The sequence below is a fragment of the Prionailurus viverrinus genome, chromosome C1 (genome assembly GCF_022837055.1).
Source record: "Prionailurus viverrinus isolate Anna chromosome C1, UM_Priviv_1.0, whole genome shotgun sequence".
Taxonomy (NCBI): domain Eukaryota; kingdom Metazoa; phylum Chordata; class Mammalia; order Carnivora; family Felidae; genus Prionailurus; species Prionailurus viverrinus.
The window spans coordinates 3,295,995-3,312,875 of NC_062568.1; the positions used below are offsets into that span (position 1 = coordinate 3,295,995).

General features: G+C 44.9%; 1 protein-coding gene across 7 annotated transcripts in view; it reads right to left on the reverse strand.

Annotated features, from left to right (window-relative positions):
* ARMC9 (armadillo repeat containing 9) overlaps window positions 1–16,881 on the reverse strand; it is a 151,247-nt gene that overhangs the window by 130,020 nt on the left and 4,346 nt on the right. For 5 of the 7 annotated variants that reach the window (XR_007154871.1, XM_047871591.1, XM_047871592.1 and 2 more), the window contains 4 exons: window positions 13,923–14,013; window positions 11,924–12,049; window positions 6,344–6,514; window positions 4,394–4,549 (listed from right to left, as the gene is read on the reverse strand). Coding sequence is in view for 6 of the 7 variants with exons in the window: in XM_047871591.1 (XP_047727547.1) it covers window positions 4,394–4,549; window positions 6,344–6,514; window positions 11,924–12,049; window positions 13,923–13,973 (504 nt within the window). In the remaining variant the exon portion in view is untranslated. Of the gene's footprint in view, window positions 1–4,393; window positions 4,550–6,343; window positions 6,515–11,923; window positions 12,050–13,922; window positions 14,014–14,201; window positions 14,223–16,881 lie in introns of those variants that run through there. The other 2 variants (XM_047871594.1, XM_047871597.1) reach the window with 2 other exon arrangements.

The following is a 16,881-nucleotide window of genomic DNA, read 5'->3' on the forward strand; positions in this document are numbered from 1 at the left end:
GAAGCTTCTGCCATTGAAGCCCCCACTCTGTGGCCCTTTGTCACGGCAGCCGCGGGAAGCTGACAGAGCGTGCCGCAGCTCGAGGCTTCTGTGTTCAACGCACAGGAGAGAATCGCGGGAAAGGACTGCTATGTTGGTCAACATAAATCAAGACATCTTAAAAAACAAAACAAAACAAAACAAAACCTTTGGGACATGCAGACTTGCAGCTAAATTGCTCTGTTGCTGACTACTATTTTGCATAACCAACAAATCTGTATTTCCAACTTAACTACTGACCTTATGATGCTCTGCTAATGACAGGGATAAATAACATTGCGATAGAACCTCTTTGGGCAATAAATCCCTTATTTTTTTTTTTTTCTTGACTGCTCTTATTCTTCTGTTTGGGAACAAGGACGTTTCCCAAGTCCAATGGGCACCTGCCTCCCCAGCTCCCATGGGACGAGGGGAGCACGGGGCTGGTTCTGCTGTACCGCCTGCACAAAGCCACTCACCCTCTTCGTGTCATAGTTTCTTCACTTGTAGAATGTGGACTTTACACTAGAATGATTGTCTGACTTGTTTTTTCCCAACAGCAAAGCCCTCTGATCACTCAAAATCTTGCCCAGAACCCTAATAAATGAAATGAGTAAGAGTGGGGCTATTCCTGGGGGGCAGGGGGCAGAGCTCAATGCTGGACTCTCCCTGCTTACCCGCTTACCCGCTGCCTTCTCCCCCCTCGCAGGGCGCACAAGAATTCCTTCCATTTCTTTCGGTCTTCACTAATTAAGCTTAACTTGGCTCTTGCTATACGAGCGCCCAAAAGTTTTTCTGGAAGTAATCATTAGAGGAATACCCAAGTATTTCTGCACGGAGATGCTCACTGACAAACTGAGTTTGCTGAAAAGAGCTCACTACAATCGCTACAAAGGAATTTCCTTTTCTGGCAGCTCAGCAGAAATGATAACCTGAAAAAGCAATGAAAACAACTAAAAAAGTTGGATAAATAAACCATCTTATAAAATGCATCCCTAAGTGGCATGAAAGGAAAGGCAGAGGCTAAAAATGAGTTTTCACTCTAAGGATAACCCCGAGTCTTGAAGACCTTAAACTTCAGTTCTAAGAGCTGTCACAAGACGGAAGACAATAGGATCCAGATGCTCATAGTAAACAATCTAAAAGAAGACCCTTGCATAAAATTGGGATCCCAGGGCACCTGGATGGCTCAGCTGGTTAAGCGTCCAACTTCAGTGCAGTTCATGATCTTACAGTTTGTGAGTTCAAGCCCTGCGTTGGGCTCTGTGCTGACAGCTCAGAGCCTGGAGCCTGCTTCGGATTCTGTGTGTGTGTCTCTCTTTCTCTGCTCCTCCCCCACTTGTGCTCTGTCTCTGTCTCTCAAAAATAAATAAATGTTAAAAAAATTTTTTTAATTGGGATCCCAAAGGGCTATGCCATCAGGAAAAATTCAAGGATGAATCAATCCACTGCCTAGAAGGGGACAGCAGGGAAGTCTACCTGTCTTGACCTTGACATTAGGTAGAAGGGAGGAAAAACTTCATGTGAAAGTTCATAACCCAAACCAGTCCCATTAAAAATTGCAGCCTAAACTGACACTGTCTGTGTGGTTCCCAAAGCCTTGAACAAAGAATTTGATTTAAAATGATTCTGGGTTGGTAATGCCCTAGATGACTGAGATGCAAACACAGATCTTCTCTGAAAGAATCAAACTGCACTCAGGCCTCAAAAAAAATCCCTACAAGTCCCACATAAAATAAAGTCATTATCAAAACTCAAAATAACTGATTTTTTTTTTTTTTTTTTTAAACAAGGATGGGCACCTGGGTGGTTTGGTCGGTTAAGCACCCGACTCTTGATTTTGGCTTGGGTCATGATCTCATGGTTCCTGAGATCAAGTCCTACATCGGGCTCCATGCTGACAGTGCAGGGCCTGCTTGGGATTCTCTCTCTCTGCCCCTCCCCTGCTCGTGCTCTCTTTCTCTCTGAGAATAAATAAACCTAAAAAAAAAATTTTTTTTTTAAAGAAATAAGACCCATGAATGAGAACCAGAAGACACAAAACACAGCAGGATCAAATCTACAAAGGCTCCTGATATGAAAATTAACAGATAAAGAATATAAAACAAATGTTTAATATGGTAAAGAAATGAGAGAGACTTGAAAATATGAGCAAAGAATAAAAGACTCTAAAAATAATTGAAATTACAAATTCAATGAAGAGATTAAAGAACAGATTGGACACAGTTTGATGGGTAAATCTGGGAACGAGAAAATAGGTGTGAATAAATCACCCAGAATACAGCCCAGACAGAGATCACAAGATGGGACATATGAGATGTTAAGGAACAAGGAGGGCACAACATTGTGAACGTACTTGACACTTACTGAACTGTACACTTCACGATGGCAGAGATGACAAATTTTATGTGTATTCTGTCACAATTTTTTTAATGAAGAAAAAATAGACACAGAAGACAGAATGAGCAAGTCTAATGCAGATTTCATCAGATCTGTAGATTAAATGTAGATTAATCAGATACCCAGAAGAAGATTATAAAGAGAATGGGGAAGAGGCAATGTATGAAGAGAAAACGATTTTCCAGAGTTGTTGAAAGACACAAAACTTCACATCCAGGAAGCCCAACAAAGCCCAGGTAAAAATAGAAATCTATCCCCAGACACATCATAGTGAAATTACACAATCTTAACGGCCAGAGAAGCGAGACAGATCGCCCACACAGGAGCAGCAAGTAGACTGATGGCCAACTTCCAACAGCAGCAATGGGGCGAGGAGAGGGGACAATCATACCTTCACTGTAATAAAGGAAACCAGTTGTAAACCTACCAGTCTGCACCCCATCTGAGAAAGCGACCAAGACATTTCAGACAAACGAGAACTGAAAGAGATCTTCAAGTACAGTTGATTCTAAAGGAATGTACATAAGGCAGATGAGAAAATGATTTCTGATGGAAGGTCCTTCATGCAAGACGGAACAAATGCTGGCAAATATAAGGGCAAATCTATACACACGCAGATGGAATAAAATATAATACCTGTAACCTGTGGGGTTAAAATATATAACTCAAATACTGGACAACAAGAGCAAGTAAACTGGGAAAGGGGTGAATGAGGCTAATGCATCCCAAGGTCCTTGCAGGAAGAGGACGCAGATATTAGCTTTAGATTTTATTACAGAAACATACTAAAGCATGTAGGATGGCCATTGAAAGAACACGTAGAGAGTAACAAAAGTAAAAACAATGGAATAAAATGACTCCCCGTGAATACTGAACTCTGCCTCAGAATGCCAGGCCAGAGCGGGCCAGGTGCCCACGGCAGCCTCAGCTGGACCCGTCCCTGACTGCCAGCTGCACCCCTGCCTGGACCTAAGCTGGGGCCACATTACTGCGCCATCATTTTCATAAACCGAAGTCTTCACTCTGAGAAAATCTAACATTTCTTTTCAAGTTCCATCACCTTCCTAACCATTTTATATCTTCAACCTCCTGGGAGAGGAAGGGGGTAAAACTAAATTTGGACAGACAAAGAAACACAAACACAGAATTCAACTTCGGCTACTCTACAACGAGCCGGCTTTGATGGAATCAGTCAGCTACCTGGCCTTCTAAATTTAGCAGCTACTTTTTAGGAGTGATGGAAGTCGTGCGACTAAATTATAACAGGATAGGAAACGGAGATATGCTGGCTTTGGAAAGACAAGTGTATCTGTTGTTCAGTGGCACAGAGGACTCTCCAAAGAGATTCTTGGAAACACTGTGAGATCTTTCTTTAGGAAAAGCAAACTGCATCACTATTGTTTCTGTCTCTTAAACACACTTTAATAAGCCTCTCAAGGGACATCTTGATTTTATTAGGTCAATAAAAATTACTACAATGGATAAACAAACACTGATAGTAAGTAGTATGCTGAAATGTCAACTAATGTGAAATATAACAACTAAAACAGCAACAGGCAAGTAGTCTGAAGGAAATAATAGTAACAGCCAGGTAATCGGACATACGCCAAGCAAGTGAGACTCTGAATACAAATTAAAACATACATGGCCGGCAGTTATGTAAAATAACCTAGTTCTTTTCACGCTACTATTTTTCAATGTAATTGGAAGACTTGTCCTTTCAATACCAAAAAAAGGATGCACAGAATGATTTAGGAAGTGCGTACACTTAAGAATATTTATGTCAGGCTGGGTTAACAAGTCTCAGTACAACCAAAAATCACACTCTATGGCATAAGGAAAGTTTGTCAAATGATCTGAAAACAAGCAAGTTTTAGGGTGTTTTTACAGCATCATTCAGAAACCACTAGCGTATACAAGATGAAACCACAATGTGGCCTGGGATCTGATTCAAGATTCAGAGGCTGTCACTCACCTGGAAGAGCTCTTTAAACGAGGGGTGTACCATGGGGTTGGGAACAAAAGGCAGAGCGTAGAAAGGGAGAAACTCTGTGGTCTGGCTCAACGCCGCCCCTTTGGTCTCCAGGTAGGTTTTGAAATAAGAAATCCTCTCATCCAGGTCCTCTTTGTCCTGCAAAGAAGGGAAGATGCTCGCCCGGGGTCTCCTGCTGGACGTCCAGTCCCCTGTCCATCCCACCCTTTCTCCGAGGCTCCTTCACTTCCAGCCACGTTGGTGGCATCCTCCCCACGAGGCCCAGGAAGCGGGCTCTCTCCAGCCATTCTAACACCACCCCCAATCTCACTCCTTGATCAAACTTTGTCAGGGATTAAAGAGAACTAGGTATCTAGTTCAATATGCAGCCCTTTTACTTTATTATTGCTATTTTCTCATGTCCTTAAAATTCTAGACATCATTTCTACTGGCAGGACAAAACCTCACTTTGTGGGTCTATTACAACTTCCTTAACCAAGTCCCCCATTATTAGGTATCTGCACTGTTTTCCCTCGTCAGATAATCATAAACATTTGTCTGCATCCCCCGGGGTTCCCTCAGGTGAGACGTCTAAAGGTGAACAGGTGGACCTTTACAGTTTTTTGAAACAGAAGCTTCCACAGCATTCCTCCTTTCCTTTTGAAGCTAAGGACTGATCCTGCGGGCTTCACCGGTTCTGTGAGATCCAAGGCAACTCAGTCCCCCTCAGGCTTCGATTTCCTCCTGCGCCTCTTTGAGCCGCTCAGCCTGGAACTGGGTGCTCTCCTTCCCTGACCACCTGGCCGCCCCAGTTATGTGTGCCCTGTGTGTGTCTGTTTCCAATCAATGCATCTCATTCTGTCTACACTGTGAATCGCTTCTCGGCCTTTTGGCTAAGATCAAGTGTAGCAGCTCCACTGTGAAGCCCTCTTCTGGCCACCGGGCTTAAAATAAGATGCAACATTGATTGATTTTCTTTATAGAACAGGAATAGGTATAAAGAAAGTGAAAATCTCCCATGATCTCACCCCCTGTGAGCACTGTCCTGATGTACTCTAAAGCTACCACGATGTACTGTGGAGCCGCTCCCTCCACCACTCACCCCTCCTCTGGCCCTCCTGACATTTTAATGAGTGAACACAGGTGCTGGGGCAGTAGCTAATACAAGGAGAAGCCACTAAAGAAATGCACGCGGTCAAATGTCAGCATGGACCTGCTCCCTTGTGTCACACATTCTACACTCGGAGACACTTGGGCCCTGCCCTCCGCACACCTGCGCACAGCCTGAGACGGCCATCCAGCCAGTGCTCAAATGGACCTTCGCCAACTGGCGTCTTTCCGTGGCTTAAACTTAAACTTCTCTTATGACAGTCTAATATGTGGTCTCAGTAGCTGTTTTCTTAGACATACATGTATATATTTCAAATTGCCAAATAAGGAAACTTTATTTTGCTGAGTTTTCAAAAATTTGAGGCATTGGGGAAAACCGTGCAGCTTGTAAGACAGAAATTATTAACTCTTCATGTACACTAGAAAATAAACTGCTGGGAATCAGATAGAAAATCATTCACAGGGGTGCCTGGGTGGCTCAGCCGGTTAACGGTCAGACTTTGGCTCAGGTCATGATCTCACAGTTTATGAGTTTGAGCCCCGCGTCGGGCTCTGTGCTGACAGCTCAGAGCCTAGAACCTGCTTCGGATTCTGTGTCTCCCTCTCTCTTTGTCCCTCTCCCGCTCATACTCTGTCTCTCTCTCTCCTTCTCAAAAATAAATAAACATTAAAAAAAAAAAAGAAAGAAAGAAAATCATTCACAGGACACAAGACACCTACTCCTTGGAAGCGATACGATAAAACGGCTACAAAAACTAAATTAATGCTCAACTGCAAAACAAACAGTGCACATCCTCCTTGAATACAGCACTCAGACCCACGCAAGTCACAAGAGGAACCTACAGGTCTCCCCACGGAGTGTTTCAGAAGATAGATGGCAAAATGGATGTGAAGATAGAATTCCAACTTCTGGGCAAGGGGGTCACCATCACGGATGGAACTGGGAACGTGCTCCTCCCACAGATCGAAGAACACCTTCTGGTCTCCGCTATCAAATGCAGCAATGAGGTCCTTCTGTGGAGAAGACAGGAGACAGAACCCCAGTCACAAGGGATGGCCATTCTCCCAACACCCCAGATTATCCCAACCCACCCAATACCCCGGATACTCCACACACTCCGGGGTTTCAACGTGATAAAACTCAGTCTCCTTTCCAAGATAAAGGACAGAAAGATAGAGAGCTAGAAGGCTTCAAGCATCTGAGGCTGAGATCTCTGCAAACCAACCCTGGTTGCGATATCAAGTCTGGGCTTTGAAAGGATCAGTTGGAACAGTGAAGTCCCTGAAGGGGGAGGAACCACTCCCAGGCCAAGGACTTGAGGCCAGAAAACTCACAGGCACACACATACCCTGTGGACTCGCTGACCCGCAGCGCGCAATCGATAAAAACCAGGCCAGACCCAGAGCCCAGTCAGGCCTCAGCGGGGCTCACCCCGCCCACAAAGCAGCTTGCCAACAGCACAGCTGTGAACCGGGGCTCATCTACGCTGACCCGTTCAATCCCAGGCCTGGGATGCTAACGCATGTCCCACTGAGATGGCACTCGGGAAGTGACTACAGATCCCAACACATCCATACGGTGTCCACAGAAGCAGAGAAGCACAGGCACAGCTAGAGGAAGGGGCGCAGGCCTGGTACCATTCCGACCTCGGGGCTGTGCGAGTCTGACTGTGCAGGGCAGACGGTTTCTGCACTTACTGTGCAATAGCTGAGACAGAGAATTCTGGAGAAAGGAGGCGGCGATTATCACGCCGCCTGCCTCACAAGAAGAATGTTAAGTGTCCCATCGCAAATACCTGCTGCATAATTTTGTGGATTTAAGTATAAGGCCGAATGGAAAGAACCTCCTAACAGTCCAAAGCAATGTGATTCATATTATTTTCCTGATGATATCAAATGCCCAAGATACTCAGACCTACATTTTGTGCTCATTTACAAAAGTTTTTCTTGGAGTGGATTTTCTGTGGAACCTCCAGGTCCCCCCACCCAACACCATCATTCATCACGATTATTTGGTCATTGTATTTTTACACTGTGTTTTTTCTTTTACGCTTTTGAAAAATGGCTTTATAGTATTCCTCTATAACTGCCTCTTTCGTTAAGGTTGTTTATAAATGAGCTTGTGAATATCATAAAATGGAAATAGACTGAACAATGTTGCAGTGTCTGGTTATACTTGAAGATATTCATCAGTAAAGAATCTTCAACTACAATTAGTACAGAAATGTTCTCTATGTCATGTGATCAAGAGCATCTGAATATTGGGGCGCCTGGGTGGCTCAGCCGGTTTAGCGTCTGACTCTTGATTTTGGCTGAGATCATGATCTCACGGTTCGTGGGTTTCAGCCCCGCGTAGTAGCTCCGTGCTGACAGAGGGGGAAGCCTGCTTGGGATTCTGTGTCTCCCTCTCGCTCTCTGCCCCTCCCTTGCTTGCTCTCTCTCTCTCTCTCTCAAAAATAAACTTAAAAAAAAAAATCAGAGAAATGCTGTTTAAAAAAAAAAGAACATCTGAATATTACCTTACTCTGGAAGGTCTTGGCATATATTTGAATGAAACTCAGAATTTTTCAAAGTAAGTCCTATAAGAAATGTCTGCCTGCTCAGAACCATCCTCTTGCTGTTACTCAGCCTTGGTAACAGCGAAGGACAGCCTGCCAGCAACCAGAGGAAGAGCGGTGCCCAACAAAATGTGAGCAGCCGAGCTCTGCCTCCTCTGAAAGAACGAGGAAGCCCGTTACTGGCCGCCGCAGGGGTGGAGGGGATCTTCCCAAGTGGCAGTGCTGTTGGGGCCCGACCCCACGCCAGGCTCGCCTCTGTTGAGCTCTAAGCAAACCCTGCCATCCCTGCGAGCTGCTATGGAGGAAGCATTCTCCCATGACAGGTCTAGTGACCGAGAGCTCTTCGTGTGAATGAGTTTACTGTAGATTTGGGAGTATTTTAAGGCTTTGAGTCAAGGTATTCTGTCAGGTGCCTTGGCAGAGTCCACATGTCAAATGGGCCATGTATAGTCTGTTCTAAATTCTACATTTGTAGGGGCGCCTGGGTGGGCCCGTTAGTTAAACGTCCAACTTCGGCTCAGATCATGATCTCACAGTTCATGAGTTCGAGCCCCACGTCGGGCTCTGTGCTGACAGCTCAGAGCCTGCAGACTGCTCTGGATTCTGTGTCTCCCCTTCTCTCTCTGCCCCTCCCCTGCTCATACTCTATCTATCTCTCTCTCAAAAATAAACATTAAAAAAATTTTTTAATTCTACATTTGTAGACCTGTGACCAGATTTATAGATCTGTACCTGGAAACAGTCCCTGCATTTAAAATAATATCTACATACAAAGCAATCCAGTATTATAACTCATAGAGTCACAAATATTAATGACCTTCTCTTATATAAACCATGATCTCAGCCAGAACCACCAAGATCAGAATATTTACACGCCATCAATAGTAACTTATAAACACAACACACACACACACACACACACACACACACACACACACTGCTTAAAGAACAGCACTTAGGGAAATTCTCCATTTATTGAGTGTCACTGAAATTGTGCAATATCTTTGCTGTTTACTTTTGTTTGGGATAGCCATCATGGTGGGTATGGCTGTACATTGGAGGAGCAGAAAAGATATGCTTGTGGCAATCAGAAAGTTGGAAGGTTTTTCAAGTTACAGAAAAATGGACCTGAATGCATCTGAGAGATACAAACCAAAACCACAAGATATCACTTCACATCCATCAGGATGACTACTATCAAAAACAAAACAAAACAAAAAATAAAACAGGTGTTGGTGAGGAAGTGGAGAAATTATAACCCCTGTGTACTCTTGATGGGAATGTATGATGCAATTACAATGGAAAACTGTATGAAGGTTCCTCAAAAAATTAAAAACGAACTACCATGTGATCAGTAACCTACTGCGGGTATAAATCCAAAATAACTGAAAGCACACTTATGTTCGTAGCAGCGCTATTCACAACAGCCAAGAGGAGGAAGCAACTCAAGTGCCCGCTGATGTATGAATGGATAAACAAAATGTGGTACAGACACATAACAGAACATCCTTCAGCTTTAAAAAGGAAGGAAATTGGGGTGCCTGGGTGGCTTGGTCAGTTAAGCGTCTGACTTCGGCTCAGGTCATGATCTCACAGTCCATGACTTCGAGCCCCGCGTCGGGCTCTGGGCTGACGGCTCAGAGCCTGGAGCCTGTTTCCGATTCTGTGTCTCCCTCTCTCTCTGCCCCTCCCCTGTTCATGCCCTGTCTCTCTCTGTCTCAAAAATAAATAAACGTTAAAAAAAAAAATTTAAAAAGGAAGGAAATACTGTCACATGCTTCAACATGGGTGAACCTTGAGGTCATTATGTTACGTGAAATAAGCCAGCCACAAAAAGAAAAATACAGTATGATTCTACTTATATGAGGTATCTTTAAGTAGTGAAAGTCATAGAAACAGAAGTAGAATGATGGTTATTAGGGGCTGGGGGGAGGGAATGTGGGTAGTATTGTTCAACGGACAGAGTTTCAGGTTTGCAAGATGAAAAAGTTCTGGACATCTGTTTCAGCACAACATAAATATATTTAACACTACTGAACTGTATACTTAAAAATAGGTAAGACGGTAAATTTATGTCATGTGCTTTTTAAATCACAATTTTAAAAAAGGCCCCGGAAACACTGAAGTGTGTGCGGCTGGCGCTGCGTGTGATGTCAAACTGGTTGCAAAAAGTGCACGGCAGCCATTTCTGGAGACGCCAGCTACACAGAGAAGTTTCCAGACACAGAGCTTATCCTGCTTATGTGTGAGTTTCACAGAAGATTCTGAGCATTTTGCTAGTTAGCTATCAAGGATTTGTTAGATTCCTCTCAACGGTACCTTCAGTTAAGAGATGCGCACATAGTTTTCCAACTTGCGGGGTAACGGTGGGTGGCCCTCCTTCCTTCTGAAGGAACGTGGGAAACTAGGTGCTGAGCGCCCAGGACTGAGGCTGAGATTCTGAGGAAGAAGCTCTACTCTGGTTAGGAACAGCCTCTGTGTCCAAGTCTAACAATGGCTCGATTCTGGTTTCATGTTCTGAAAAATGTGCTCTGGGGAAGGGAGGTGCCCCGCCAGGCCGCCCACGGTAGCAGCATCAACAGAAGAGTCTGTGTTTGACATGGCGGCAGCTCAGTGTCCAGGTGCCTGAGGTCTGGAGGGACACTGGGCAGAGGGCACAGCCCCAAGGGCCACTTCAACAGTGCCCCATCCAAGGGAGTTGGGGATCAGGAACAAAGGGAGCGTGGCTGCAGCCTTACTTCCAGCTCGTCGATAGGACTCAAATTAAGTGTCAATTTTTTCCTGGAAGTAGGCGTATCAGAACAAATAAAGTTATTAAAATAATAAAATCATGCAAAGCTGAAATACACCGTCTCAGGAAGCAGCATGCTCTCCTGACACTGAAGGATTCAAGGTGAACCAATCACTTACTTGGAATGTTACAAATGAGATGGAGGCATCGAATAACAGATGGAACGAGGACCTTTAAGGTCCCTTCTAATCCTGAGAGCTGAAGCCTGTATAACATCTGTCCTCCGCAGCCCCTGGCGTTCACAGAACTGCTTGGCCTTCCTTTCAGGACACTGCCTTTCAGTATGACTCTCGCTCCCTGCCCCCTCCAATCTCCCCAAGAGAGAATGAGAGCACCTGGAGGGCTGAGGTTTGTTTTGGTCTGGTTCACCACCGTGTCCCCAGAGCCTAAAATTCACAACCTATGCTGCTCAGGATGGAGATCACATTTGTTTCTGTTCCTAAGCATTGCATGGTTTCTTCTTTTTCTTCTTCCCAAGAAATGTACTTATGTGAAAGATATTACATCACAACTCACTTCCTAGAGAAGGTATACAGATTTAAAGATGACATTACTCATTCATATGAAAACACCTAAGCATCTAAAAGTCACTCTGGGGTCGCTTGGGGGCACCTGGCTGGCTCAGTCAGTAGAGCATGCAACTCTTTTTTTTAAAACAAAGTTTATTTATTTCCCGGGGGGGGGGGGGGGGGGGGGGGGGGGAGAGAAAGAGAGAGAGAATATATCCCAAGCAGGCTTTGCACTATCAGCACAGAGTCCAACACAGGGCTCAATCCCATGATACATGAGATCATGATCCAAGCCAAAATCAAGAGTTGGACACTTAACCAACTGAACCACCCAGGCACCCCTAAAGCATGCAACTCTTGATCTCCAAGTTGTGAATTCAAGCCCCACGTTGGGCATAGAGCTTACTCCAAACAATCAATCAATCAATCAACAAATAAACAAACAAACTAAAAGTCACTCAGACCAAGTTCCCAGAACAATGCCAATATTCTCTAATAATGGCATGTTTTACAAGTAGGGAGCATCTTGATTATTGACAGAGATCAAAGAAAAGCAAAATGTTACCTGGATGACCAGTGATTTGGAATCCCTTAAAGAGCCACCTGCTGTTTTAGATAATGGCTTTCCTTTTATTTTGCATTCTTTTGAAAATGTTTTCAAGGTGTCTTCAAATTCAGCAAAATCTAAATACTATAAAAAAGAACATAAGTGTATATACATTTCTCTATTTTAACATCAACAAAGTAACTGCCTTTGAAGTAACTGTACCAGCTCCGTGTTATCACCAATTCATAACGGGGTTAATCTTTGGGAGAATTTGGGATCCAGCTTACAATTTACTTGGTTGACACACATGCCAAGAGCCTAGAAAGACAGTATCACAGAACATGCTTATTTACAGAAAATAAATTTGTTTTCAGGAAAAAAAGAGTGAGCTGCACGATTCATTACCATTATTAATAGAAACAAAATGACGTGTGCAGCAGCCTGAAAAAGGCAAAGGTGATCTTCAGAAGGTCTGATGGCTCTGGGTCTAGTAGGTCTCTGGGAATGTGCTACTTGAAACAGGCACTAGAAATGCCTGTCCTTAAGAACAGAAGATAAAAGATGGGCAATGTCGGCAGTGACCTTGGAGCACGGCACTAAAGCTCACTGCCTGTCTAGAGACGCCCCTCTCCTTTGCCTTCCCCACCATGTACTCTACCGTCGTTCTCCACACTCCTCTGCCCTCCTTCTCAGTTTGTGGCAGTCACCTCCTGCCACCTCCTCGGGGTAGGCTACTTCCCCAGGCCCTGTCCACAACCCATTGCTGTGATGGCTTTAAGAATTTATTCATGAGATGGGGCGTCTGGATGGCTCAGTTGGTTGAGTGTCTGACTTTGGCTCAGGTCATGATCTCACGATTCATGGGTTCGAGCCCCGCGTCGGGCTCTGTGCTGACAGCTCGGAGCCTGGAGCCTGCTTCGGATTCTGTGTCTCCCTCTCTCTCTGCCCCTCCCCCTGCTCATACTCGGTCTCTGTCTCACAAATAAATGTTAAAAAAAATTTTTTTAATAATAAAAAATTTTTTGAAAAAATAATTTATTTACGAGCACACCAAAAAATGACTAAGCTTCATTTCCGGGAGAGATGCCTTGCTCCGCTGCCGTGGCTCGCGGTGCCTACTGGACGGTTAATCACAGAATAAAACAGCAGCTGCGGTTTCTTTAGCACCATCTACATGCTAGCCCCGTGCTAAAAGCAATAGAGAATATATAAAAGCACACGGTGTGGGTCCTGTGCTTCAAAAGCTTTCATTGTAGGAAACCTAAATGTCCATTCACAGGTAACAAGTTAAGTAGACGCGGCCACTCAATTTGAAATATTCGACAGCATTAAAAAGTATGAGGCAGATCACAGGAAGGCAGTCACACTCCACTACTGTGGGGGGAGAAAAGCCAAGCTTCAGAACAACATGTACGACAGCGTATTCCATTTTGTAAAGCAAACTATAGACATGTACGTGTATTTTGCATATTCACTGAAAAAAAGTCTGGAAAAATATACTAACCCATTAACAGTGGTCGCTGCAGGAGTGGAACAGGGTAATGAACTTTTTATATTTCCACATTGTTTACATCTTTACCATGAGCACGTTACTATTATAATTTTCTTTAAAGAAATCTTTTCAAGTGACTTTAAGATTTCAATTTAGGGGCGCCTGGGTGGCGCAGTCGGTTAAGCGTCCGACTTCAGCCAGGTCACGATCTCGCGGTCCGGGAGTTCGAGCCCTGCGTCAGGCTCTGGGCTGATGGCTCAGAGCCTGGAGCCTGTTTCCGATTCTGTGTGTCCCTCTCTCTCTGCCCCTCCCCCGTTCATGCTCTGTCTCTCTCTGTCCCAAAAATAAATAAACGTTGAAGATTTCAATTTAGTTATGAAAACAAAAAATACATATATAATGGAAAACAGATAACTCTAATGTAAGGATAGAAAACACATTATAAGACACTATAAAATGTGTTGCATTGTAAAACATGAGTTTTCAAGATCTTTTTTTCTGTGACCTATGTGTGGTAAAACATACCTCTTTCACTAGTGCAAGTAATTCTGATTCGTGAGCCAGAACATCTCCCATATTGAACAGTTACTGTTAATTCTCACGGCAGCAAAAATCTCTACAAGGCAAAAGCAGAAGATAAAAGCTTTCACTACAATCATCTGTGAAGTCATAAAAAGGTGGCTGTGGTGGGCAGAATAATGGCCCCCCATCCTAACCCCCGGAGCCCCTGACTATGTCAAGTTGCACATGGAATTAAGGTTGCTAATCAGCTGACCTTAAAATAAGGAGAGTATCTATGATTACCTGGTGGGCCCAGTGTAAGCACCATGATCCTTATAAGGAGACAAGAGGGTCAATGTCAGAGTGATGCACTGCTGGCCCTGAAGATGGAGAAGGGACCCCACACCAAGGAGTGAGTGCAGGCAGCCTCTAGAAGCTCGAAAAGGCAAGGAACAGACTCTCCTCCAGAGCCTTTAGAAATGAACAAGCCCTGGGCCGCCCGGTGGCTCAGTCAGTCGAGCGTCCGACTTGGGCTCCGGTCACGAACTCCCAGTTTGCAAGTTCAAGCCCCACATCGGGCTCTGTGCTGTTAGCACGGAACCCGCTTTAGATCCTCTGTCTCCCTCTCTCAAAAATAAACATTAAAAAAAAAAATGAACAAGCCCTGTGAACACCTGGATTCTAGCCCAGGGAGACCCATTTTGGGCTTCTGACCTCCAGGTCACTAATTTTATGGTAACTTATTACAGCAGCACTAGGAAATACAGAGGCTAAAGTCCAACGTAATTCCTTCTTCTATGACAACTACTTAAAATGAGTGTGAACATGGGCTAGAAGGTGGTGTAAATGAGGATCAAGGCTTGCTATTGAGATTGGGGACAATTATTTTTCTAATGTGCCACAGTGTGGTATATGTAATTCAAACGATCAAGACCACAAAGTACATTTTAGAACAAAACAAAATTTGATAAGATTCATTCACTTAAGAAGGACATGCATTAAAATTAATCTGATATAAATAAACACAGAGTCACCAATTCCTCACACAGCCTCCAAGTAAAAAACAGTAATCGGGGGCACCTGGGTGGCTCAGTTGGTTAGGTGTCCAATTCTTTTTTTTTTTTAATTTTTTTTTAATGTTTTTATTTATTTTTGAGACAGAGAGAGACAGAGCGAGACAGAGCATGAGTAGGGGAGAGGCAGAGAAAGATAGGGAGACACAGAATCTGAAGCAGTCTCCAGGCTCCGAGCTGTCAGCACAGAGCCTGACGCGGGGCTCAAACTCATGGACTGTGAGATCATGACCTGAGCCGAAGTCGGACGCTCAACCGACTGAGCCACCCAGGCGCCCCGAGGTGTCCAATTCTTGATTTCGGCTCAAGTCATGAGCTCGCGGTTGTGAGATCGATCGAGGCTTGCGTTGGGCTCCATGCTGGGTGTGAAGAAGCCTGCTCAAGATTCTCCCTCTCCTTTTCTCTCCCTCTCCCTCTGCCCCCCCACTGCACATGCACACCCATTCTCTTAGAAAGAAAGAAAGAAAGAAAGAAAGAAAGAAAGAAAGAAAGAAAGAAAGAAAGAAATCCGTAATGTTTCCGGAAGACCATAATCATTTAGCCTCACAGTAATGGAGGAGGAAGTGATACATATTTTCACAAGTGTTAAGGTTCACGCGCTAGAGAATTTATTAGGTCAGTTTGTTTTTGTTTTTTGTTTTCTTTTAGTTACATGTAAGGATGCACAACGCCTATGTACATGTCCAAATGTTTAAATAAACAAAACACTGCAAACGTTTTGAAGAAGTACTTTCTACTTTTTCTGTCCCCAGGTGTGCCCAAAGCAGCCACTCCCTGAGCCGCACCCCCAGGCTCTTCACCCACACTGGGTGCCCATAACCAGGGGAATGAAAAAGCCTGTGCACTAATACTAACTACCCACTCACTGGCATCTGATCTGGGGCAATCACCGAAACTCGGAGCCTCTTTCATCTGTGAAATAAAGTGGGGAATTGACCAGATCTCTTCTAATACTAAGAACACAAGATTCTGTAACATTACATCTGCCCGTTACAGTGCATTTGATTTGAATTATTTGAGCGTAAGTCGGGTAGATTAAATTTAGTAACTTGCCCCGTTTTCATTCTCTGTCTCACCATCATCTTGTGGCCCCATCTTTCCCAATGTATGGGGACGCAATCTCCCGTTCCCTCTCTCCCTACTTCAGTTGCTAGCCTATTGACCAGTGATCTTTCCTCTCCTGCTTAGGACCCTCCTGGGGTTCCACCACCCTCCGGACCAAGGCCACGCTCCTTACGCCCACCTCTCAAAGGCTACACAGCTTGGCCTCCCACACTCTCCTTTGCTCTGTGAACTTGAGGTACAAGGGCCACCGAGTGGCCGCACCCACCGGACGCCCACAGCTCACGCCTGCCTTCTCTCTGCACTTCCCGCAGACACCCTCCAGGCACCCCCATCTCATTCAGGTCTCTTCTAAATGTCACCTCCTCAGAGAGCTTGCCCTGACTACCCTTCCTAAGGGGTGAGCCCCATCACTTCTAAGTCTTCCGTCCTGCTTTATTTTTCTCAACAGCACTAACCACCATCTGACTCGAACACCCATCCGCTTAAGTACCGCTCGCTGTGGATTCAGGAGCTGCATCCCTCGGTGTGCCCAGGGCCCAGGCCAGTGCCTGGCACGCTGTAGTTGCTCAAAAACAACGAATGGAAGTGATTTCAGATATGAGGAAAAGACAGCAAGAAGGGGACAGAGCCTGGAGAAGAGGGGTGTGGGGCTCTTTTAGACGGTGTGGGCAGAGAAGGCCTCCCTGGGAACGTCTGGGTGGAGACGCGAGGGAGTGAGCACTCCCGGATCCGGGGAGAGGGGTCTGCGAGCGTGGAGGCCACAGAGCGCTGAGGACCGGGGTGGGGAGAAGCGAGGCAGACACAGGAGGCCTCGAGGTGCGGGCCAGGTCAGACAGGCCTTGTGT